At 42.9% G+C, this 20,943-nt stretch overlaps 2 protein-coding genes across 2 annotated transcripts in view; both read right to left on the reverse strand.

The window, feature by feature from the left end:
- s100w (S100 calcium binding protein W) overlaps positions 1–20,943 on the reverse strand; it is a 270,184-nt gene that overhangs the window by 57,774 nt on the left and 191,467 nt on the right. The gene's annotated exons all lie outside the window — the stretch shown is intronic.
- The window catches only part of ca14 (carbonic anhydrase XIV), a gene marked incomplete at both ends in the record, with an annotated part of 32,442 nt that continues 13,811 nt past the window's right edge, over positions 2,313–20,943 (reverse strand). Inside the window, 4 exons of the mRNA XM_083761988.1 lie at positions 2,313–2,436; positions 9,649–9,733; positions 13,841–13,864; positions 17,888–18,014. Coding sequence (XP_083618114.1) covers positions 2,313–2,436; positions 9,649–9,733; positions 13,841–13,864; positions 17,888–18,014 — 360 coding nt within the window. The remainder of the gene's footprint in view (positions 2,437–9,648; positions 9,734–13,840; positions 13,865–17,887; positions 18,015–20,943) is intronic.

The following is a 20,943-nucleotide window of genomic DNA, read 5'->3' on the forward strand; positions in this document are numbered from 1 at the left end:
GGATAAACAGCCAAAAGAAAAAGGCAGACCATTCAGAAATGAATTTTGTTTGTTTTATTGTTGTGAACATGTAGAATTCAAACATATATAATATACAACACTGAAACACTTGTTTTTACCTCCATCTGAGTTAACAGGTCATGTTTTAGCTCACAAAGTTTTGGTAGTATAAATTATATAAAAAATATGGCACCTCTGTCAAATACCTTTAAACTGAAAACGGTAAGTAAAACAATCTCGTCTTTGTCACTTTAATGTGGCACAATACTGATGAAGACAATACAGTAATAATATGCTTATGTAAGGTATATTGTTTTGATATGTTGTGTCTCCCATCATTTAATTGGCTATAGCTTCATGTCTGATCATACTGAATACAAAATGAGTGGTGGCTCAATACATAGTTCATATTAAATAGAGTGATGTACAATTATAATTTAAAATATGATATCCACAGGCCAAATATTGCTATGCAAAGTCTCTGCTTTGATTAATCCTTCATTCATAATACTATAAAATAATACTATAAAAACTATTTCCATGTTTTCTTTATACAGGTTCAAGTGGAAGCAACTGAGGTTGAATAATGTTTCCTCGCGTCCTCTTTTTGTTTCTTCCGAGTTTAGAGTAGCCAATGGGCTCCGATGGTGTCTCGGTGGATCACCCCTTTCCTCACATCGGCGAAAGGCTGATCGATCATGCTGGAGAAATCAATCAATATGGCCCCAATAGAGATTGAAATACAGCATGATGGTTTAATACAACTGAATACACATTCACAAGTACTAAATAAGAGTTTGATGGTTCTATTGCAGCATGCTGACTGCATGGCACTGATAGCATAATTATTGCACAATGTATTTACAAGAACAAACGCGTGTAGGCCTACAGTTGAATCCACACACTGCACCTGAGCCTCAACGTGTATCTGGAATTTAGAACCATATGGTGAGGGTTAACCTTAGACTTATGTTGCGTTCACATGCACAGGCAGAGGCGAAGATGCAGTCTACCATTCATTGTCAATGGAAGGCTGCGACACGAAGAAAATGCTACGCTTGTAGCTGCTGCAAAAGCTACAACAGCTACAAATACACAGTGTAGCTTTGCATCGTTTACATCTGCACGTGTGAACGCACCATTACGCTGTATTCACACAGGCATACAGTCTACCATTCATTTCCAATGGAAGCCCGCGACATGAAGATACAATGATGCAGCCGACGTTAGAGAAATCAGAATTGAATCATCACATTATAAACCACTTTATAGGAATGTGCGGTTCATGGGTCCATGTTGAACCATGTTGAATGTTGAACCCCCCTTATAGGCATCGTTAAATGGAACTGATTCCGAACGATTCCGATTAACTGACTCGGAATCGTTCAGATCCTAAAGGATCCCACAAACCTAACTTGAGCAAGAGGTCTCTTACATCATAACTCACAATGTTTTCAAAATCACAAAAATAGCCGCCGATCTGCAATTTCCTAATCTAATGTTCTTTTCTTTTTCTCTCTTTATGTGTATGTATATATTATATTATATATTATATGTGTGTGTATCTGCCAAACACTCCACCACTATAGAGCGTCGCAGTCCTGCCTCCGTCCTTTCATGACGACACCAGGCCCAGGAAATAATTCCCAATGCATTTTTCCCATAGACATTTCAAAAAGTATTTATTTAAAGACCTTATAAGCGTCGTACAAAGCCAACTCGAGTTGTGACAAATCATGACAATAAACACAATATTTTGGACCAAACAAATAATTACAAAGAAGAAAAACAGCAAAAAAAAAAAGTGTTTTCTTCTTCTTTCCGATTGTTTGTTGTCATGATTTGTCACAACTCGAGTTGGCTTTGTACGAGGCTTAACATGTCTTTAACCCATTCTGAACGGGCACCCATTTTGGTGTCGGCATCATGTTATGCTTTAGCTATTTAAAAATAGCAGATCTACAAGCTCATATCGCGCCACCGAGTGGCGCGATACGAGCTTGTAGGTCTGCTATTTTTGAAAAATCGAACAGCGACTGACATTTCTAGAATCTGATCTCAGGTCAGAATGGGTTAATCAGACCAGTGTGTGTCCAGTGGAAACCTCGTATGAATCTGATCTCAGGTCAGAATGGGTTAAATAAATACTTCTTGAAATGTCTATGAGGAAAATGAACAGGGAATCATTTCCTGGGCCCTGGCATAGGGGGCGGGACTGCCACGCTCTATAGTGGTGTTTCATCGGGGACAACATTAGACATGCAACAGCAACGAGGGCCCCGTAATATCCTAATATGGCCGCGTGTGATTGGCTAAGGCTCGGACTGAGGAGACACTGTGGGCCCTGCTGGTTGGTCTGTCCTGGCCGTGGCTGAGGGGTCAGAGGTCGAGTTCAGAGCCACGTCCTGCTTGGGATCCTTCTCGGGCTGCCGAGTCCTGAAAGGTCAAGGTTCACACACACAAGTCACACAGTGGTTAGCAACTGGACATGCAGTTTGCCACGTCCTCCACTAGAGGCCCTTCTTTGACAACGAATGTGTGTGTGTGTGCGAGAGAGAGGAGGGGGGGTTGTGTTTATTGAATGATGGTTCTAACACTAAATGGTCAGTAGCCTATAGTTTCATGTTAAAGGAGCACTTCATCCATTTTCAACATTATCTTCATATAATGTGGGCCTCCTCCCTCTAAAAGGTCCTTGTAAGATGGTACCATTCAGACTATTCGCTGAAGACACGTATACAGGACATCTAGAGAGACATCTCAGACCTTATTTTTTTTTTTTTTAAGATATTTTTTTTGCGGCTTACGCCTTTTATTGATTTTTGAAGGGACAGACAGTAGGCTGACAGGAAACGGGAGAGAGATGGGGGGATGACATGCAGTAAAGGCCGTGTCGGGTCCGGGAGTCGAACCCGCGGCACACTGCGACTGGATTACCAGTCCGGTGCCCAGACCGTTACGCTACGGCCTGGGCCCATCTCAGACCTTTTAACTGTAAGGGTCCATTCCCCCCCCCCCCCCCCCCCCCCCCCTAAGATGGTTGGTATGATATGGCAACAGTCTGTCTGGAGAGACTAGTGAGGACCCATATTATTATGTGATGATGTTGACCAAAAGTATGAAGGTGTGATATCTGGGTGAGGGAGGGGAGGGGACGTGTGCAGCAGCAGGCGGCGCTCTTTCACACTGTAATACTGTGGAGAGAGAGACTGCATGATTAAGGAAGGAACAGATTAACATTCCATAACCAAACATGTGACGGGGGATTATTAGTATTATGACTGCTGTGGATTCTGTTTGAAAGAAGCCCATTAGAAACACCAGCACTACTACTGTATTATTGTAGTCCGGCAGCCGACAGGCTTCTTTTGTCTAACGTGGGAAATTTGGTATATAGTCTTTTTATATTGGCCTAAAATATTGTCTATATGCACATTCATGAATCCACTTGCTTCACCGGCTGTTAGTATTGAGCATTCTTTATAGGGGTTTCTTGTGACCCTCCCATTAACATCTATATATATTTATTCTGACCCCTCCACGAAAAGGCCTAGTAGCCCCGACCCCTTATCCATCATTCATACATTATGGATGATTAGTGTGGACTTAAACTGTTATTCGTCTATAGTACTCAATTAAGCTGTTTTCAGCTTCTTTTTTATATATAAAATGGCAACAAACAAGCGTTCAAGTTGTAAACAGCTACACCCATTTTTACAAAATCAGTACATGATAGATCATTAACTAAAACATTCTATCAATTGGGCAATCATTTAATCGATTGTTCGATTAATTGTTTTGGCTCCACTTTCTGTTGAGAGGTCCACAGTTTCCTCTCTCTGTTTCTTTGGGATTACTATACAGGACAAAATAAGTGTTAACACGTCTAAACACAGGTGTTTTCAGAACAACACAGTAATACAATGTTAACTTTGCTTTACAGACCAACAAATCAATTTCAACATTTCTAAACAGACTAAATGATGAAACGAGCTGCAATTAAAACAGGTTAAACAGTGAAAACAGTGACATGAAGTTGCCGTGACCTGGTGGTCAAAGTCTTGGTATCGCAAGACTTCCACATTTAAAATCCTATGCTTGCTTGGTGATCTAATCTTGGTGATCTAATTGTGGCAGCGGTGACCGAACGGTTTGCGGAGCGGTCTTGATATCGGAAGGTCGCTAGTTCGTATCCCCGGACCGGCACGTTAAAATGACCACCGCCGAAGTGCCCTTGGAACCCCTACCATGAACCCCTACCATGAAATGTTCTATGAGCAGGGCCTGGCTGTAAACAAGTTCTTGAGCTTAGTCCAGTTACCCTGGGTAAACATAGTACCTTTCCTTTCCTTAGTCCAGTTACCCTGGGTAAACATGGTACCTTTCCTTTCCTTTCCCCCTCACACACTGATGTCCCGGCTTGAAAACACCTAGAACTCAAAACACCCCAGAGGCAGACAACGGTATAGGGTCTGCCTGCAGGAAAACACCGCAGCATCATCATACAGCCAGGGGATGCTAGACGGAAAAAAAGGCCAAAACTATAGATATATATATATAGTTTTTAAATTTTTGCTTAAAAGTTGTCTATACGACCTTTAATGATGGGAATATAGCACTGTTTAACACACTATAAATATCAATTACACCACCTTTAGTCCAACTAATGTGACTATGTGTTGATTAGTAGGGATCTCGGTGCAATGGAGGGTTGAGGTGATGGTTATAGGGGGGATTGATTTGGGTGGGGTGGGGTTTTGGGTTTTGGGGACTGGGTCAAAGCTCATGATTTGAAGGGTGTGACCTTGGCATGGGGGCGGACCGATTGCTGGGCAGGACGTCCCAGCTGGAAGAGGAGCTGTCATGTGACGTCAGAAGAAGAGCAGGAAACAGGAAGAGATGGTAATTTGAAAAATCACACAAAGAAACAATTAAGGCATGCGATACATCATCAAAGAGGCGCGCGGACAGACCCAGGATCAGTGACAAGCAGGCAGCATTGATTAGAAAGAAAGAAAGACAAAGAAAGAAAGAAAGACAAAATAGCAACAACAAAATCTAGATTTTGACTATTTCTCCCCCCCCCCCCCCCCACAAAACGGGGTTATTTATTTATTGTTATTATTATTATTATTATTATTATTATTATTACATTGTTAATGTGTCACACGTGGATGACGTGGGTAATTTTGCAATAATAATCAACATACCGTATACAAAGTTGACTAGAAACAATAAAAAGTTTTTAAATAAATATAGTGAAGTAAAATTTTGGATTCCGAGATGTGGCGGAGTAGAAGTAAAAGTACTGGAGATTGGAAATACTCCAGTAAAGTACAAATACCTCAAAACTGTACTTAAGTATACAGTACTTAAGTAAATGTACTTAACTTTGTTACTTAAGTTAAGTAACGGAGATGGCGACACATTGCATATTACTGTCGTAACAAAAGATCTACAAGCTCAAAACGTGTCGCAGTGTGACGCGCTCTGAGCTTGTAGATCAGCTATTTTTGCTATATTTGAATTGAAATCCTGATTTGTCTTTTGCTGAAATCAATAATATCTCAGTATTCTGATATTAACCTGAGGGCCACATTAAGTGATTAACCCATTCTGACCGGGCACCCATTTTGGTGTCGGCATCATGTCATGCTTTAGCTATTGAAAAATAGCAGATCTACAAGCTCATATCGCGCCACCGAGTGGCGCGATACGAGCTTGTAGGTCTGCTATTTTTGAAAAATCGAAGAACGACTGACATTTTTAGAATCTGATCTCAGGTCAGAATGGGTTCATCAGACCAGTGTGTGTCCAGTGGAAACCTCGTATATGAATCTGATCTCAGGTCAGAATGGGTTAAGGGCTGCATGTGGCCCCCGGGCCGCCAGGTGCCCATGTGTGATATAGAGGGAAATTTAATGTTTTAGGCCTATATGCTTATTATTACGAAGTTACTATGCCTTTAATGGCCAAACGGGGAATCAGAAGCAGTGGCATGGATTAAAACCCAACCCTGGTTTAGGGCCTCCCGGTGGGTTCCGCTTGGTCGCATGACCAAAAGGCAAAACAGCACCTTGTCCCTCGTCTCCGCAAAGGGAAGTGAATTATGTAAGGTGGCAATTATACCGGATTGAGACCGATCTAATAATCAGATTACTGCAGCAGGGTTCAGAGGCTGAGGTTTCCCCACATGCAGCGCAACCACAGGAGGATTAGTGAAGTAGTAGTTTGGGTTTTCTGCTGTTTTGTCAGCTATTGTTGGGCCAGTGTCTTTGCTCTAAGTCACCTATAGGCTACTGCAGCAGAGGGAACAATTTGAACCAGTTAAACCAGTGTTTCTCAAACGTTTTCCTGTCAAGGGGACCCTCAGTATTGACATGTATTAGCCCCTCAGACCCCCAAATGATATCATCTTTAATCTCTGCTGACCACACATGCTCAGGGTGCATTTTAACTCTTGACAGTGTACAAATGGAACCAAATGGGTCCCTTTGGCTCCATTCGTACACTGTACACTGAGTTACAGAGCCATGAGGGTCCAGTCCATTTGGTTTCCAACTACCATTTAGCTGGGGACCTCCTGGAACCCCCTCAGGGAGCCCCACGTCATAGATATTAAAAAAATAGATTGGCTGCTGCAGTTCGTTGGAGCCATGTGTGTTGACGGAAGGGCGGAAGAATTTACACTGGTACACCGGAAGAGTGGACACTATACGTCACGCTGACACTCAAGCGATTACTGGCCAACCACAGCGCATCTGTTCCGGGACTTATCAGACCCGAACATGCACTCTGTGACGCACACTCATGCTTCCGCGGGGCTTCGCCAAGGAATCTGGGGATTCTTTTGCCCTCCCTTGAGCACATATACGGTCCAGAGCTGAAAGGGGCGTCTACGTACACGGGGTCCCCAGGCGCCACATTGAGAAGCAGTGCTTTAAACGTCCAGATTGTCCTATAGCCTATCTAGATCTAGTCTTGGAATTTAAACCAAAGCCAACTTCAAAAATGTTGATGGTTGTTGATCCTTATATACAAAAAACCTTTCCATTATAGCTCAGCGATAGACATTTCGGCGCGCACACTCGGACACGTAAAAGTACTGTTTATGTCCCAGGTAGGGTATACAAGCTTCAAACCTATACAAACGTTCTAAGTGACCGTTTCATAACAAGCACATTAGCATTGTCAAACGCAAGCAGTTGTTAAAACTTAGTTAACCCATTCTGAACGGGCACCCATTTTGGCGTTAGCATCACGTTATGCTTTAGCTATTGAAAAATAGCAGATCTACAAGCTCATATCGCGCCACCGAGTGGCGCGATACGAGCTTGTAGGTCTGCTATTTTTCAATAAAATCGAAGAACGACTGACATTTTTATAATCTGATCTCAGGTCAGAATGGGTTCATCAGGACCAGTGTGTGTCTGGCGGAAACCTCGTATGAATCTGATCTCAGGTCAGAATGGGTTAAAGAATGTTACGGTGAACACAGCACAGCTGCTAGTCGGTTTTACACGTCAAAGAAAAAAGGGACCGTGCACCTGTTTACCACGACTTTTTTGTTGCGCTTGCGGTTGCGGAGGTGTTTGAAAAATCTGCCAAGAAGAGAGAGGAGAGATAGAGGGTCTGACGCCATGTTGGATCATGAAGTCTGACGCCAGCGTGGATTTTACAGAGCGACAACAGGAGCTCATCTCCTTCTGGGGGTTATATAATTTCATCATTTTATTTTATTTAAGGTGCAATCTAGACCAGTGGTTCCCAAATCGGGGTCTGGGGACCCCTAGGGGTCCTTGAGGGAGTTCCCCAGGGGGTCCCCAGCTAAATGATAGTTATAGGAACCAAATGGACCCTTTTATGAGTCAGTAACTCAAAGATGGACCCTCCATTTGTACACTCGCAGAGTTAAATTAACTTTTACATAATAAATTGGGGTCTCAGAGATAGAATTGCCATTGAATTGGGGTCCATAGCCTAATGCATGTCAAACTGGGGGTCCTTGAAATTTAACGGGTTGAGAATCACTGCTAGAGCCGTCTCTTATGCGGGTCCCTGGCATATGTTTTCAAATGGGGGTCCGTGGGCTACTTAGCGTCAATTTGTGGGTCCTTGATGTGATAAAGTTTGGGAGCTACTGATCTAGACGCCATTCGGCCACTGGGTGTCTCGCTCTCAACACCTCTGTTTATTTCCCATGACAGGCAGCAATTATGTAGTTTGCAACATTGTATCATGCCGGGTGCCTCCAAGCTTTTCTTCAGGGGGAAAAAAAAACTACATTTCCCAATAAAAGCAGAAGCACATGGACAATGTGTACTGTAGCTTTCAGTAGGTAGACAAAACAGTCATTTTGGACCCGCAAAAAGTTCTGTAATTATATTATAATAATCACAATAGTTTCGGGGAGAATAAGTTAACCCAATCTGTGCCAGAAACGTTTGGTTACGTTTTTGGCAGGCGGCACACCCCACCTGTGCCAGAGCGTTTTTGTTTTTGTTTTTTTTATCCGACGTGCACGCGATGTGCACACGGACGCGCTACGCTTATTTATTATTTTATTTGTCCCTTTTCTCTGGCACCTGCACAACACTTTCTGTCCAACAGGTGGCACAACTTCACCACTTCTCAACCTATCTTCATATAAATGGTCCTCTTATAATATTCATGACACAATCTTATTTTTCTATTCAGTCTGTGACATGTCTCATATGTGGACAGTTCAGAAACCCTTCTTCCAGTACATGAAAAGTTACAATTCGATAATGGAAGCCATCGCTCTGGCGATAATACAAATCTTGTTATAAAACAAATCTGCCTATACCGATGATGTCACTGGTGTGGACGGGTTTCTGAACTGCCCACAGCCCTCCTATGAGACACAGACCGAGTAGAAAGAGATGGTGCTATTTTACCATGAACATTAGTGTCAAGGATCAATTATATGAAGATAGCTTGAAAAGTGGTTAAGTCGTCCTTTAACACTTATATTCCACACCTTTTTAGAAGCTCTGTGAAAATAACCATTTTAATTTCATATAGTCCACGTACAATTGTTATCAACATAATAAACCATAATTGCTTTTTTATTGTTGTGAAACTATATGGCAAACTACAGTGGCGTGCACAGACATTTAGAGGGGCAGGTGCTCAAGTAAAAAAAGGGGCACCTTGTGCAGCACATTTTGGGGCGGGAACCGATTTTGGTGCTTTAGCTATTGAAAAATAGCAGATCTACAAGCTCATAGCGTGCCACAGAGTGGCGCGCTACAAGCTTGTAGGTCTGCTATTTTTCTTTAATCGAAGAACCACTGACATAGAAACATAGCTTTTGATTGTGGGGGCCTAAATAATATAGTAGAAGCGTTTTTTTATCAAGATTTGATCAATGTCACCGCATGGTCCACACTCCACACACTACAAATTAAAAATATATTTTTTAAGAGCAAAATTGCCAAAAGGGCAGGGGGTGCTCTAGCACCCCCTAGTGTCTATCTGTGCAAACCACTGGCAAACTAGAAACAGAATGGCAAACAGGCCAAGCAGAGGCAGACAGGGAAGACACTAGAAACCCATTATAGCAAACAGGCCAATAAGCAGAGAGAGACAGGGAGGACACAGCCGGGGGGGGGGACGACGACTTACCGTATGGTTTTGACGATGAAACGGACGATGACAGCCAGCCCGACGCAGCCGCACATCACCCCCACCACGATGGCCGTCACCTCACCTGCACACAAACAAGCATCACAAATCACTTCTTCTTAAGCACTCCGTCTTTCTTTTATCATTCACCTTTTTAAGAGCCTGCCCAGGGACTATACAGATGAGATTTAGCTTTGGCTAACTCTGGCCCGCATTTACATTGATGTGAAAACTGACATGTTGATTAATGAGCTTTGTCCCTGTCAAATAAATAAATTAAATAAATAAATAAGCCCAACACACACCGTCTGTGAACGCCGCGCGTCAAAACAGCCGCCTCCGTTATTTTCAATGAACCTATATCCCACACCGGCGGTGTCAGACGCGCGTTCACACCTCGCCTGACGCTCCGATACGCCGCTGTTCTATTTTCCAGGCGTTGCCGCGCGGCCTCCATCCGGGAATCCGTGGGCGTGGCTGGCCAGCCGCGCGGTAGCGCGCCACGTCCTGTGGCTGTTGCTGTGAGGCCATGACGCGCGGCAATACTGTGCCGCGTCGCTGCGCACCCGCTTCACAGACGGTGTGTGTTGGGCTTTAGCCAGCAGGGAATAGGGATGCACATTTGAATCCATCAAGAACTGAGGACGATTCTACAAATAATGCCTTCTAAACCAGTAGTTCTCAGCTACGGGTGGGCCAGGGTGGGTCTTAGGGCGGGTCATACTTTTTTAGAAAATCAAAATGCTTGGGTGTCTATTTTGTGTTTTTTTTTTATTAATTCAAATATGTTTTTTGGATAGGACAACTCTAACCTACATAAATTGGCATCTTTAAATCGGTAATTGTACCCGTTCTACCTCATTTTTAACACATTATGCACATAGGACGTCTGGAAACGTCATAAGGAATCGAACCGAGGGGTACATACAATGTCTGTAGACGTCCTAGCGCATCCTTAATGATACCGGGCGAGAGAGGAATATTCTGAACCGTATGCTATGCTCTGCACTCATGTTAGCTTACCGTTGACTTAGCTGTTAGCGCGGCAGAAAGAATGACTCGTCTCTCCTAATCCAGGGCGCTCTCTGACGTGGTTTTGAACTGATCGATATAGCACTTCATTTCTGTCAAATATGACATTCTTATTTTGATAGAATAACTCTAACCTACATTCTTTTGTACTTCTAAATTGCACATTTTAACCTCTTTTTAGGAAGACATAAAGGAAAGAATTTATATTGACAAGTCAAATCAAATTAACATATTTATTAACAATTCAAGTGCATGTATATCACTGGATACAATTATGATCATTCAATTGCACATTTTGCCCGTTTTAACCTCTTTTTAGGAAGACATAAAATAATGTATTTATATTGACAAGTCAAATCAAATTAACATATTTATTAACAATTAAAGTGCATGTATATCACTGGATACAATTATGATCATTCAATTGCACATTTTGCCCGTTTTAACCTCTTTTTAGGAAGACATAAAATAATGTATTTATATTGACAAGTCAAATCAAATTAACATATTTATTAACAATTAAAGTGCATGTATATCACTGGATACAATTATGATCATCAATCTCCACTTCCTGAACATTAGGTTGAACAAGTCCTGACTCAGCGTTAGACATCAGCCTCCGGAGCCCTGGTCTCCTGAGCCCTGATCCCTCCATCCCTCGTTTCCTGAGAGAAGTATGTAGCAGAAGCCTCATGTCACCATTTTGACAACCCTCTCAATGCTCTGAGTATGGCAAGGCCAGTTGGGTGTCTGGCTCTCCTTCTCCCCTGATGGCCAGGATTCTCTCCACCCCCTCAATCATCTCATTCTGATCCTTTGAGCACAGCAGTGTTTGGAAGATGGCTTCACTGTGGGCACAACAATACCTCCTTCCTCTGGGACTTGTGACAGTCCAGCTGAAACAGGATGTGCCTATAAGCCCTTCAACCCACCATTCCTTGACCTTTACATTGAACCAACATGGATAATGTTGGTTGCTTTGACACCCAGAGCCTGAGAAGTATATGTTTGCTATACTGGCCCAATCTCCAACAGAGCCAGCCTGGCAGGAACCACTCTGTCCCTGACTGCAACAACCATTTCATAGCCATAGTGTTGATCAGTCGAGAGATCGTGAATGACCTCAAGGCAGATTGATCAGTGGAGGGCCAACAGAGATCCTGGTGAGTTTTGGTTTGATATAGGGAATCCTGACCATCAGGGGAGAACGAGACCCATTCATAGAGAGCTGGACCACCCATCGATTTTTCCTTTTTTTTTTTACATAATACGTTTCATAATGGCTTTCTTTCTTGCAGTAAAATATGTTTTCGTTGTGTTTTTTACATGATCGTCTTGCTTAAAGCTGCTATGTCAAAATTTGAATGACCTTTATTTTGTTTTTGGTATTCAGACAGCCAGCAATGGGTAGAATGCTCCCCAAAATAATCAAAGATGTTCCTAGAAGCTTTGTCATTGGTCGAAAAAAAAAACCTGGTCGCAATGACGGTCGCAATCAGGAAGCAGACAGGAAAATTGACCAATGACAAAGCTTCTAGGAAAATCTTTAAATGCAGATCGCGGCCCCTAGATGTGTCACTGAGCGTTCTACCAATTGCTGGTTGTTTGAATACCAAAACAATTAAAAATAAAAAGCTCCAGAAAGGGCCTTTCTGTGTGGAGTTTGCATGTTCTCCTCGTGTCCCCTAGGGTAGGTACCCTCACAAAAACATGCAGTAATCCTGGTCTCTAAACTGCCTCCCCCTGGCCAGCCGGGGCGCCTGATGGAGGGGAAAGGAACTGGTTGGAATAACGTGTTCCTTCCACACGCTACGTCCAACCAGGGAAACTCCCCCCTGTCAGGTGTAAAGGAGCAACTTGGACACTCAGGCATGAAGGAAGCATGAGTTAAGTCCGTTGCTCTCCCCAGGTTGGTGGAGGGTGTGTAGAGCCCAGGATCACATTAGATGATTGACACAGGGGTGAAAAATGGGTTACAAAATCGTGGGATAAAAAATATATATAAAAAAAAAAAAAAAAGAAAAAAGCTCATTAAGATTTTGACAAATTATTGCTTAGCAGCTTTAACACAATCAGTGCCGGGATTCCTTCAAAATAGAAGCTCTGGGGTGCCGGAAAGACATTTACCGCTTTTACTCTGAAGCCCCACCCCCCCCCCCCCCCCCCCCCCCCCCCCTTCCCGGAAACAATCCGGAAGAAAACCAGAGAAATATTTAGTTAGCTTACCTTGGTCTCGAGTCTATTATATAGCTAGAAGCTCCAAGGCATTCATATTTTGAACGAGAGGCATGTTGAAGTCGGAAATGAAGCGCGTAGTATATCCATCAGATCAAACCACGGAGATCGCCCTGGATTAGGAGAGACGAGGCGTTCTTTCTGCCGCGCTAACAGCTAATCGAACGGTAAGCTAATATGAAGGCAGAGCGAAGCTACGGGTGCCTTAGAGTCTGACTCAATTTCTTTTTTTTTTAAGGGAAAAATGGGAAAATGGGACCCCTAGGACGTGTGGAGCCGTCCTACGGACGGAAACGGTTAAGAAATAAATGACCCCAGTTATTCACTTATTACGTACTTATTACGTTATGTAATTCTACTTGAAGAAAAGTACCTAATCCCCAGTACTGGTCCTTAGCATGGTGTTAAGCTTAGGGGGCTTTTCTAGGACCAACATTTAACACTTAATTAACCCATTTAGACCTTCTACAAATGCCGACCCCCATCTGAAAATATGTAGTTCCAGGGACCCCCCAGAATCAAAGATTTAAGTTCAAATCATTTGCTCTGAAAGAATAATATATTCAAAGATTTGCGTCACATTTTCAAGATTTTTCAAAAATAGCAGATCTACAATCTCAAGCTATAAGATTGTAAAGCATAACATAATGCTTAAAACACCAAAAGGCCAGAATGGGTTTGATGGGAAAGAAAAATCACTTACAGCGCCTTGAAAAGCAATAAATCAATATTGTAATGAATTATCTCAGTACACCTGGAATTACATTATAACGTGGTTGTTTGTAACATTCTGTAGAAAAGGTAAAACATTGATTTTCATGTCTGCAAAAAAATATGTACAGCATCAAGTGGATCACTTTAGTAGGAGCAGCAACAGAGACGGAAGTGAGACATGGATGATGTGGATACATATTTGAGATCTTACCTGGTGCCAAGTCTTTAAATGATCCTGCAACGCAAAGAATTCCACAAAACATTAGGACAATTATAGTTGAACTGAATCAAATTTTGCCATTCTGTACCACATAGAAAATGTAATATATTGGCATTATATTTCAAAACACATTTCAAAAGATATGTTTTCTGATAATTTTTGTATATTTTAAAGATAAGATATATAAAGTATATAAATACTAGATAGATTTTGTTATGTTACAGCCTCATAGAGCACCGAGGTCTGACATCAATATCGGTAGAGGGCGCTAAGTCCACGGGTTCATGTACTTTTTTATTTGTATTATAATCCCCATAGGGGGATTTTAGATTACCTCATATATGAGAACTGTGTTTGAAAAAGAAACAAATCATCCTGAACGTTTAACTCATATGGATATGAAGAATTAGCTGACTGAGATAAAACTGCTGCTGAATTAGCTACATTTTTGCTAGAAAGACTGTTGCTACAGACTGTATCAAATATAAGTGACTGACTGTCGACACCTCCTCGACAACATTGCCAAGACAGTTTGTTCATTTTTGGACCACAATTCTTATATATGAGACGATTTCAAGATGACCCCATGTTATTCTCCATAGAGGAAAAACGTCCGTGAACCAGAGGATGAGACGTCAGAATGAGATGATGCGTTGAGGAGTTGTGGCGATTTGTACAAAACGGGTACCAAACGGGCTACTCCTGAAAACTTTAAAAGCCAATCGTAGCCAATCAGGATGGATAATTATGAGAAATCAAACAAATCACCTTATCACATGACTATGGAGAGCATGTGTACCGATTTGCGTGAAAATCTGAAGGAGTAATATTAGAAAATGTGTTTTACATATGTTGGCATCCTGGTGGCGCTATAAAGAGCAGATTCCAGGCAAAGGTTTTTCCTTGGCCTCTAGGGAGTGTGCATACAAGATTTTACACAGATCGATGCAGTTATAGGTAAAAACACAAATCGGCCAGTTATAGCGCCACCATGAATATTCAAATTTCACGGAAATCACACGATGTGTTCATGATTTGCAGCATTTTGTTTGAAACGGAGCACTCCTCCTGCGAACTTTGGAAGCCAATCTTAGCCAATCAGGATGGAGTCTGAAAGATCTGAAAGACATGTTTCGTTGAATGGCTCTAGAGAGACTGTGTACCAATTTGCGTGATGTTTGGACAAAATCTGTATTGTACTGTCAAAACATTTGTTTTGCACAAAGCACAAACCAATGTGAGAACTTTGGGGCAGAGGTTCAGCTCTGGCATTCAGGGAGTGTGTGCAACGTGTTCCTCAGTCATGTTGCAGGTCCCTTGGTGTGATCCATGGTCAGGCAATGCCCTCTTGATTGTTTATTGTATTACTACACATTATGATACGGTTGATGATGCTGCGTTTGGTCGTGTAAATAATGTAAACTATTTTCACATTTTAATTTGATTTTTCCTTTTTTTTCCTTTTTTTTTATTTTGTTTTGTTTATCTTATCTATCTTAATTGTCTATCCATGAATACGTACTCTGCTGTTGTTGCTTGTGTTTGTATTGTAGGTCTTATGTTTTATATGTTTGTAAAAAAATCTAAAATAAAGTACTGATCACAAGGGAGTGTGTGTGCAGAGTATGGCTGCGATCAACACACGGACACACGGACGGACGGACGGAGTGCAAAACATACTCTCTCCCCATGCCTTCGGCCTGGTGGAGATAGTAAAACATACTCTCTCCCCATGCCTTCGGCCTGGTGGAGACAAGAACATCTCTGGAGTAAGGATGTTAATAGTTCATCGATTAATCGCAGTTAAGAAATTAAACAATTAAACCTGACAGTTAACAATCAATCGAAAATTCTGCGGTTCCATCATTGGGTGGTTTTCTGTGAATGTAATGCTGTCTGCGCGTGCGCGTGGCAGAGGAACGCACATGTTCTTGTGGTATTCAAAAAGGGATATTATATTCCTTATAATTATTTAATTATAAGGAATATAATATCCCTTTTGAATTATTTCTGTATACCAGCAAAATGTAGATTTTTATGTTAAGACGTTGAGGGGAAATTAAGATTCTCTGATTTCATTTTAGCCGCCGCTTTTCTAACCAACCAACTAATCGATCGATAAGGTTATCAAAACGCTCTCCATCCAACCTGATGCACCATGAGAAGATCTTAAAAGAAGAACGGGAGAAAATGCCCCAAAATCGGTGTGCAACATATCACACTCACGAATAATTGAGTAAAGGGCGTGAATACTTATGCAGATAGTAGATAGATGCCTCACTACAATAAGCACTTAACACAAACTGTCTCTTCTCTCTCTCTCTCTCTCTCTCTCTCTCTCTCTCTCTCTCTCTCTCTCTCTCTCTCTCTCTCTCTCTCTCTCTCTCTCTCTCTCTCCCTGTTGTCTTGTGACAACAATGCTTCCACTGTTTGCTTCCTCTAATCAATAAACAAACAGCTAACACCAGATTAGTAAGCCCCACTTCTCTTGTCACGCTCTCTCACACGCACTTTACCACTCTTTCCCCATCTGACAAGTTTGAAAAGTGCAATATTATTCAACATTCTCCAAACACTCAATGTCTGTCTCTCCCTCTCCCTCTCTCGGAGACTCCCCCCCCCCCCCTCTCTCTCTCTCTCTCTCTCTCTCTCTCTCTCTCTAATTGGCAGCGGTGTCATCCATCGTTCTAATGCTGTCAGCATTAATAACAGCACGGTGTTCAACCACCCAGCTCTTATCATCGTACTATCACCATACATCATCTCATTCCGGCCAATCACAATTTGCGACCTCACTTTTGTCTGCAATGTTTGTGTTTACACACTTGTTTTGGTTTTGGTTTTGTTTTGTTTTTGTTTGGTTCGACCTCGGTCGTTGGAAATGTGCTATACAAAAAAAGTTTGATTTGATTTGATTTGAATGTTTGTGTTCACACCGACCATCAAAGCATAGGAGGGGCTAGCGCCCCTCAAAAATGAGACACGTATTACCCTAAAGACATACATAGGGTGAAAGTGTAAGACAGACAGTAGGACAGCTGAGAAACACTGTATGCGAGACAGACTGTAGGACAGCTGAGAGAGGGAGACAGTGTAGTGTAGGAGAGGCAGACAGTAGGACAGCTGAGAGGGAGACAGTGTAGGAGAGACAGACAGTAGGACAGCTGAGAGGGAGACAGTGTAGGAGAGACAGACAGTAGGACAGCTGAGAGGGAGACAGTGTAGGAGAGACAGACAGTAGGACAGCTGAGAGGGAGACAGTATAGGAGAGACAGACAGTAGGACAGCTGAGAGACAGACAGTGTAGGAGAGACAGACAGTAGGACAGCTGAGAGGGAGACAGTGTAGGAGAGACAGACAGTAGGACAGCTGAGAGGGAGACAGTGTAGGAGAGACAGACAGTAGGACAGCTGAGAGGGAGACAGTGTAGGAGAGACAGACTGTAGGACAGCTGAGAGGGAGACAGTGTAGGAGAGACAGACAGTAGGACAGCTGAGAGGGAGACAGTGTAGGAGAGACAGACAGTAGGACAGCTGAGAGGGAGACAGTGTAGGAGAGACAGACTGTAGGACAGCTGAGAGACAGACGGTGTAGGAGAGACAGACATTTGGACAGCTGAGAGGGAGACAGTGTAGGAGAGGCAGACAGTAGGACAGCTGAGAGGGAGACAGTGTAGGAGAGACAGACAGTAGGACAGCTGAGAGGGAGACAGTGTAGGAGAGACAGACAGACAGCTGAGAGGGAGACAGTGTAGGAGAGACAGACAGTAGGACAGCTGAGAGGGAGACAGTGTAGGAGAGACAGACAGTAGGACAGCTGAGAGACAGACAGTGTAGGAGAGACAGACAGGACAGCTGAGAGGGAGCCAGTGTATAGGACAAAAATGCAGACAGCATGTACACAAATGTACACGTGCAATGTCGTGCATTCAATGAATGAATGAAATTCCAACTTATAAGCAAGCTCTTCAGTGCCTGGGGTTTCTAAGCTCTTCAGTGCCTGGGGTTTCTAAGCTCTTCAGTGCCTGGGGTTTCTAACCTGGGGTGAATGAGGAGTAGATGACGCGGTGGTGGAGCGGTTGGGTGGCCCGGTAGTTGTCCTGTAACAGCATCCGGTCCGAGTCCTCCTCGTTACTGGAGTACAGTACTGTCTCCAACCTCAGCAGCTGGAGCGGAATTACAGCAAGGACAACACATTATTAAATGGGCCATACATAAATACAAAGACATTTCATGAATACATAAACATAAATGAATAAATGAAGAAGTAGTGAAAATATAGCAGATCAATTTTCAATAGTTTGGGTTCCCAGGAGAGATAAATGTCTTGGGATCCACTGCTATGCGTGTGCGTGCGATGCGTGCGTGCGTACACGAGGTCTGCTTGTTTAAACACTTTCAACCTGGTGTCCCTGTATTTATATGGGTGAACATTTCAAAACATTTCCTCCCCAAACATTCCGTCCGTCCATTCGTCTGTCCATGGAAATACGTAATGCTTTCAGCTGTCCTTCCTATCAGTAACGTTGCAATAAACCAATAGTAAAGGAGTACAATGATCACTCATCAACCAGCTCAGTGGCCTTGTGGTTAGAGTGGCCGCCCTGAGACTGGGAGGTCGGGGTTCAATCCCTGGCCGGGTCATACCAAAGACTCTAAAAATGGGACCCAGTGCCTCCCTGCTTGACACTCAGCATCAAGGGTTGGATTGGGGGTAAGTCCCTGCGACATACTAGCGTCATGTCCAGGGGGTGTCCTTGTACATCAAGCTGTCTCACGCTACAGAAACAGGAGATAGGCTCCTGCCCTCTTGGCTCTGCAAGGCTACTTACTTACTTACTTACAATGATCACAATCTAGATCACAGGACATTTTGTGTGAGTTGTTGTTTCTCATTAAAGGACATCTGTATGTGTATTCTTTGTCTTATAGAGGACAAGTCTTCATATTATAAAGCAATCCCTAGATTCCCTACAGACGTAGATATGCAGGGCATCATAAACTGTCCTCTTCGGTCTCTGTCATATAGAGCTATAATATAATCTAGAGAACGGATTGAGGAACGACAGCACCGCCCGCGTTGATATGATTGGTTGGCACCTATCATATTACCCCCTCGAGCGTTGATGTGATTGGTTGGCTCCCATCATAGTACCCCTTGCGCTGTTCTTGTGGTAGCTCTGCGTCACGTCCTACGTCACGATTCATTCATACATTTAACCTGGGCCCAGCCGGCCTGCAGTACCAGGTTTTGACCAGTAGGGAGACGACTTCAACGTTGCCATGCAGTCATTCTGGGTGCTCGGTCTCTGCTTGTTGAGTTGAATTTAAGCACCATCAGCTGTGGCCACCTGACCACAGGGTCACCTGACCTGACCTGGTCACCTGACCACAGGGCTACAATTAACAAGACCCGAGTCCTCATTTGTCCCCTTTGTGTTTACCAATTACCATAAAACTTTAATAGATGTAGCATACGTTTTCCATCTGCCTCCTCCTTGGTCGTTTAATGAACATTTACACTTGTCTCACGTCGTTACTGTCGGGTGGAAACCTTGCATGTCCACAACCAAATACTTTTCAGGAAATGTAGTAACAATGTATAGTTGTTATTGTAGTCAGAAGCTCTCGCTAAAACTGTGGCGAAATATTTATAAAACACAGAAAAACACATGTAACCACTTTCAACTGACGCTTTGTGAGCTTGTAATATTGTATATTGTAATTGTTTTTTTTATAGGACATAACAGACAAGACATAAACAAACACCAGACTATAATGCAGAATAAAAGTGTAAATATACAAACCGTATATACACTGCTATACCAAGCAAAAAATAAAGCAATCTTTGGACAATATACCAGAAAGTGTGACTTGATGTTTTAGATGTTGTTTTGTGAGTTTGTAGATCGGCTATTTTCTCTACTTTACTCTACGACACGGTCATGCGATGACGTATAAAATTACCGCTCGTCCCCTCGATTTTCCTAGTTCACGGAAGTAATTTCTCTATGGAGAATAACATGAGGTGATCTTAACACAATTCCCGCCAGCATGAATGAATCCCTCGATAGCTTATGCCATTCTGACCGGGCACCCATTTTGGTGTCAGCATCATGTTATGCTTTAGCTATTTAAAAATAGCAGATCTACAAGCTCATATCGCGCCACCGAGTGGCGCGATACGAGCTTGTAGGTCTGCTATTTTTGAAAAATCGAAGAGCGACTGACATTTTTAGAATCTGATCTCAGGTCAGAATGGGTTCATCAGACCAGTGTGTGTCCGGCGGAAACCTCGTATGAATCTGATCTCAGGTCAGAATGGGTTATATTGCATCGCGCATACCACTTACGCACATGCTGTGTGTGGTGGCATGACCGGTTGTTGTTCTCTTGGTCGGTGGTGGAAAAAGCCGACCCGGCGTTATTGTCGGGGAGGTGTCTCTGTATCGTTATATTGTCAGGGAGGTGTCTCTGTATCGTTATATTGTCGGGGAGGTGTCTCTGTATCGTTATATTGTCGGGGAGGTGTCTCTGTATCGTTATATTGTCGGGGAGGTGTCTCTGTATCGTTATATTGTCAGGGAGGTGTCTCTGTATCGTTATATTGTCGGGGAGGTGTCTCTGTATCGTTATATTGTCGGGGAGGTGTCTCTGTATCGTTATATTGTCAGGGAGGTGTCTCTGTATCGTTATATTGTCGGGGAGGTGTCTCTGTATCGTTTGCGACAGTCAGTCACTCATATATGATGCAGTCTGCTTCTAGCGAAAATGTAACTAATTCAGCTGCAGTAACATTAGCGTTTTCTCTCAGTCAGTTGATTCTTCATATCCATATGAGTGAAGTGGCCTGGATGATTTGTTTATTTTTCAGTTCTTAATGAGGCGATGTAAAATCCCCCTATGTGGTTTACAATACAAATAAAAAGTACATGAACCCGTGGATTTGCGCCCTCTACCAATATTGACGTCAGACTTCGGTGCTCTATTAATTTTCATTAAGTTTTATGCCCATGCTGGGGAACTACAATTCCCAGCGGGACCAGTGGGAGCCACTGGGGTTTCCCAGGAGGAAGTCACAGGGGAACAAGACAT

The sequence above is a fragment of the Protomyctophum parallelum genome (genome assembly GCF_964188405.1).
Source record: "Protomyctophum parallelum genome assembly, chromosome: 3".
Classification (NCBI taxonomy): Eukaryota; Metazoa; Chordata; class Actinopteri; order Myctophiformes; family Myctophidae; genus Protomyctophum; species Protomyctophum parallelum.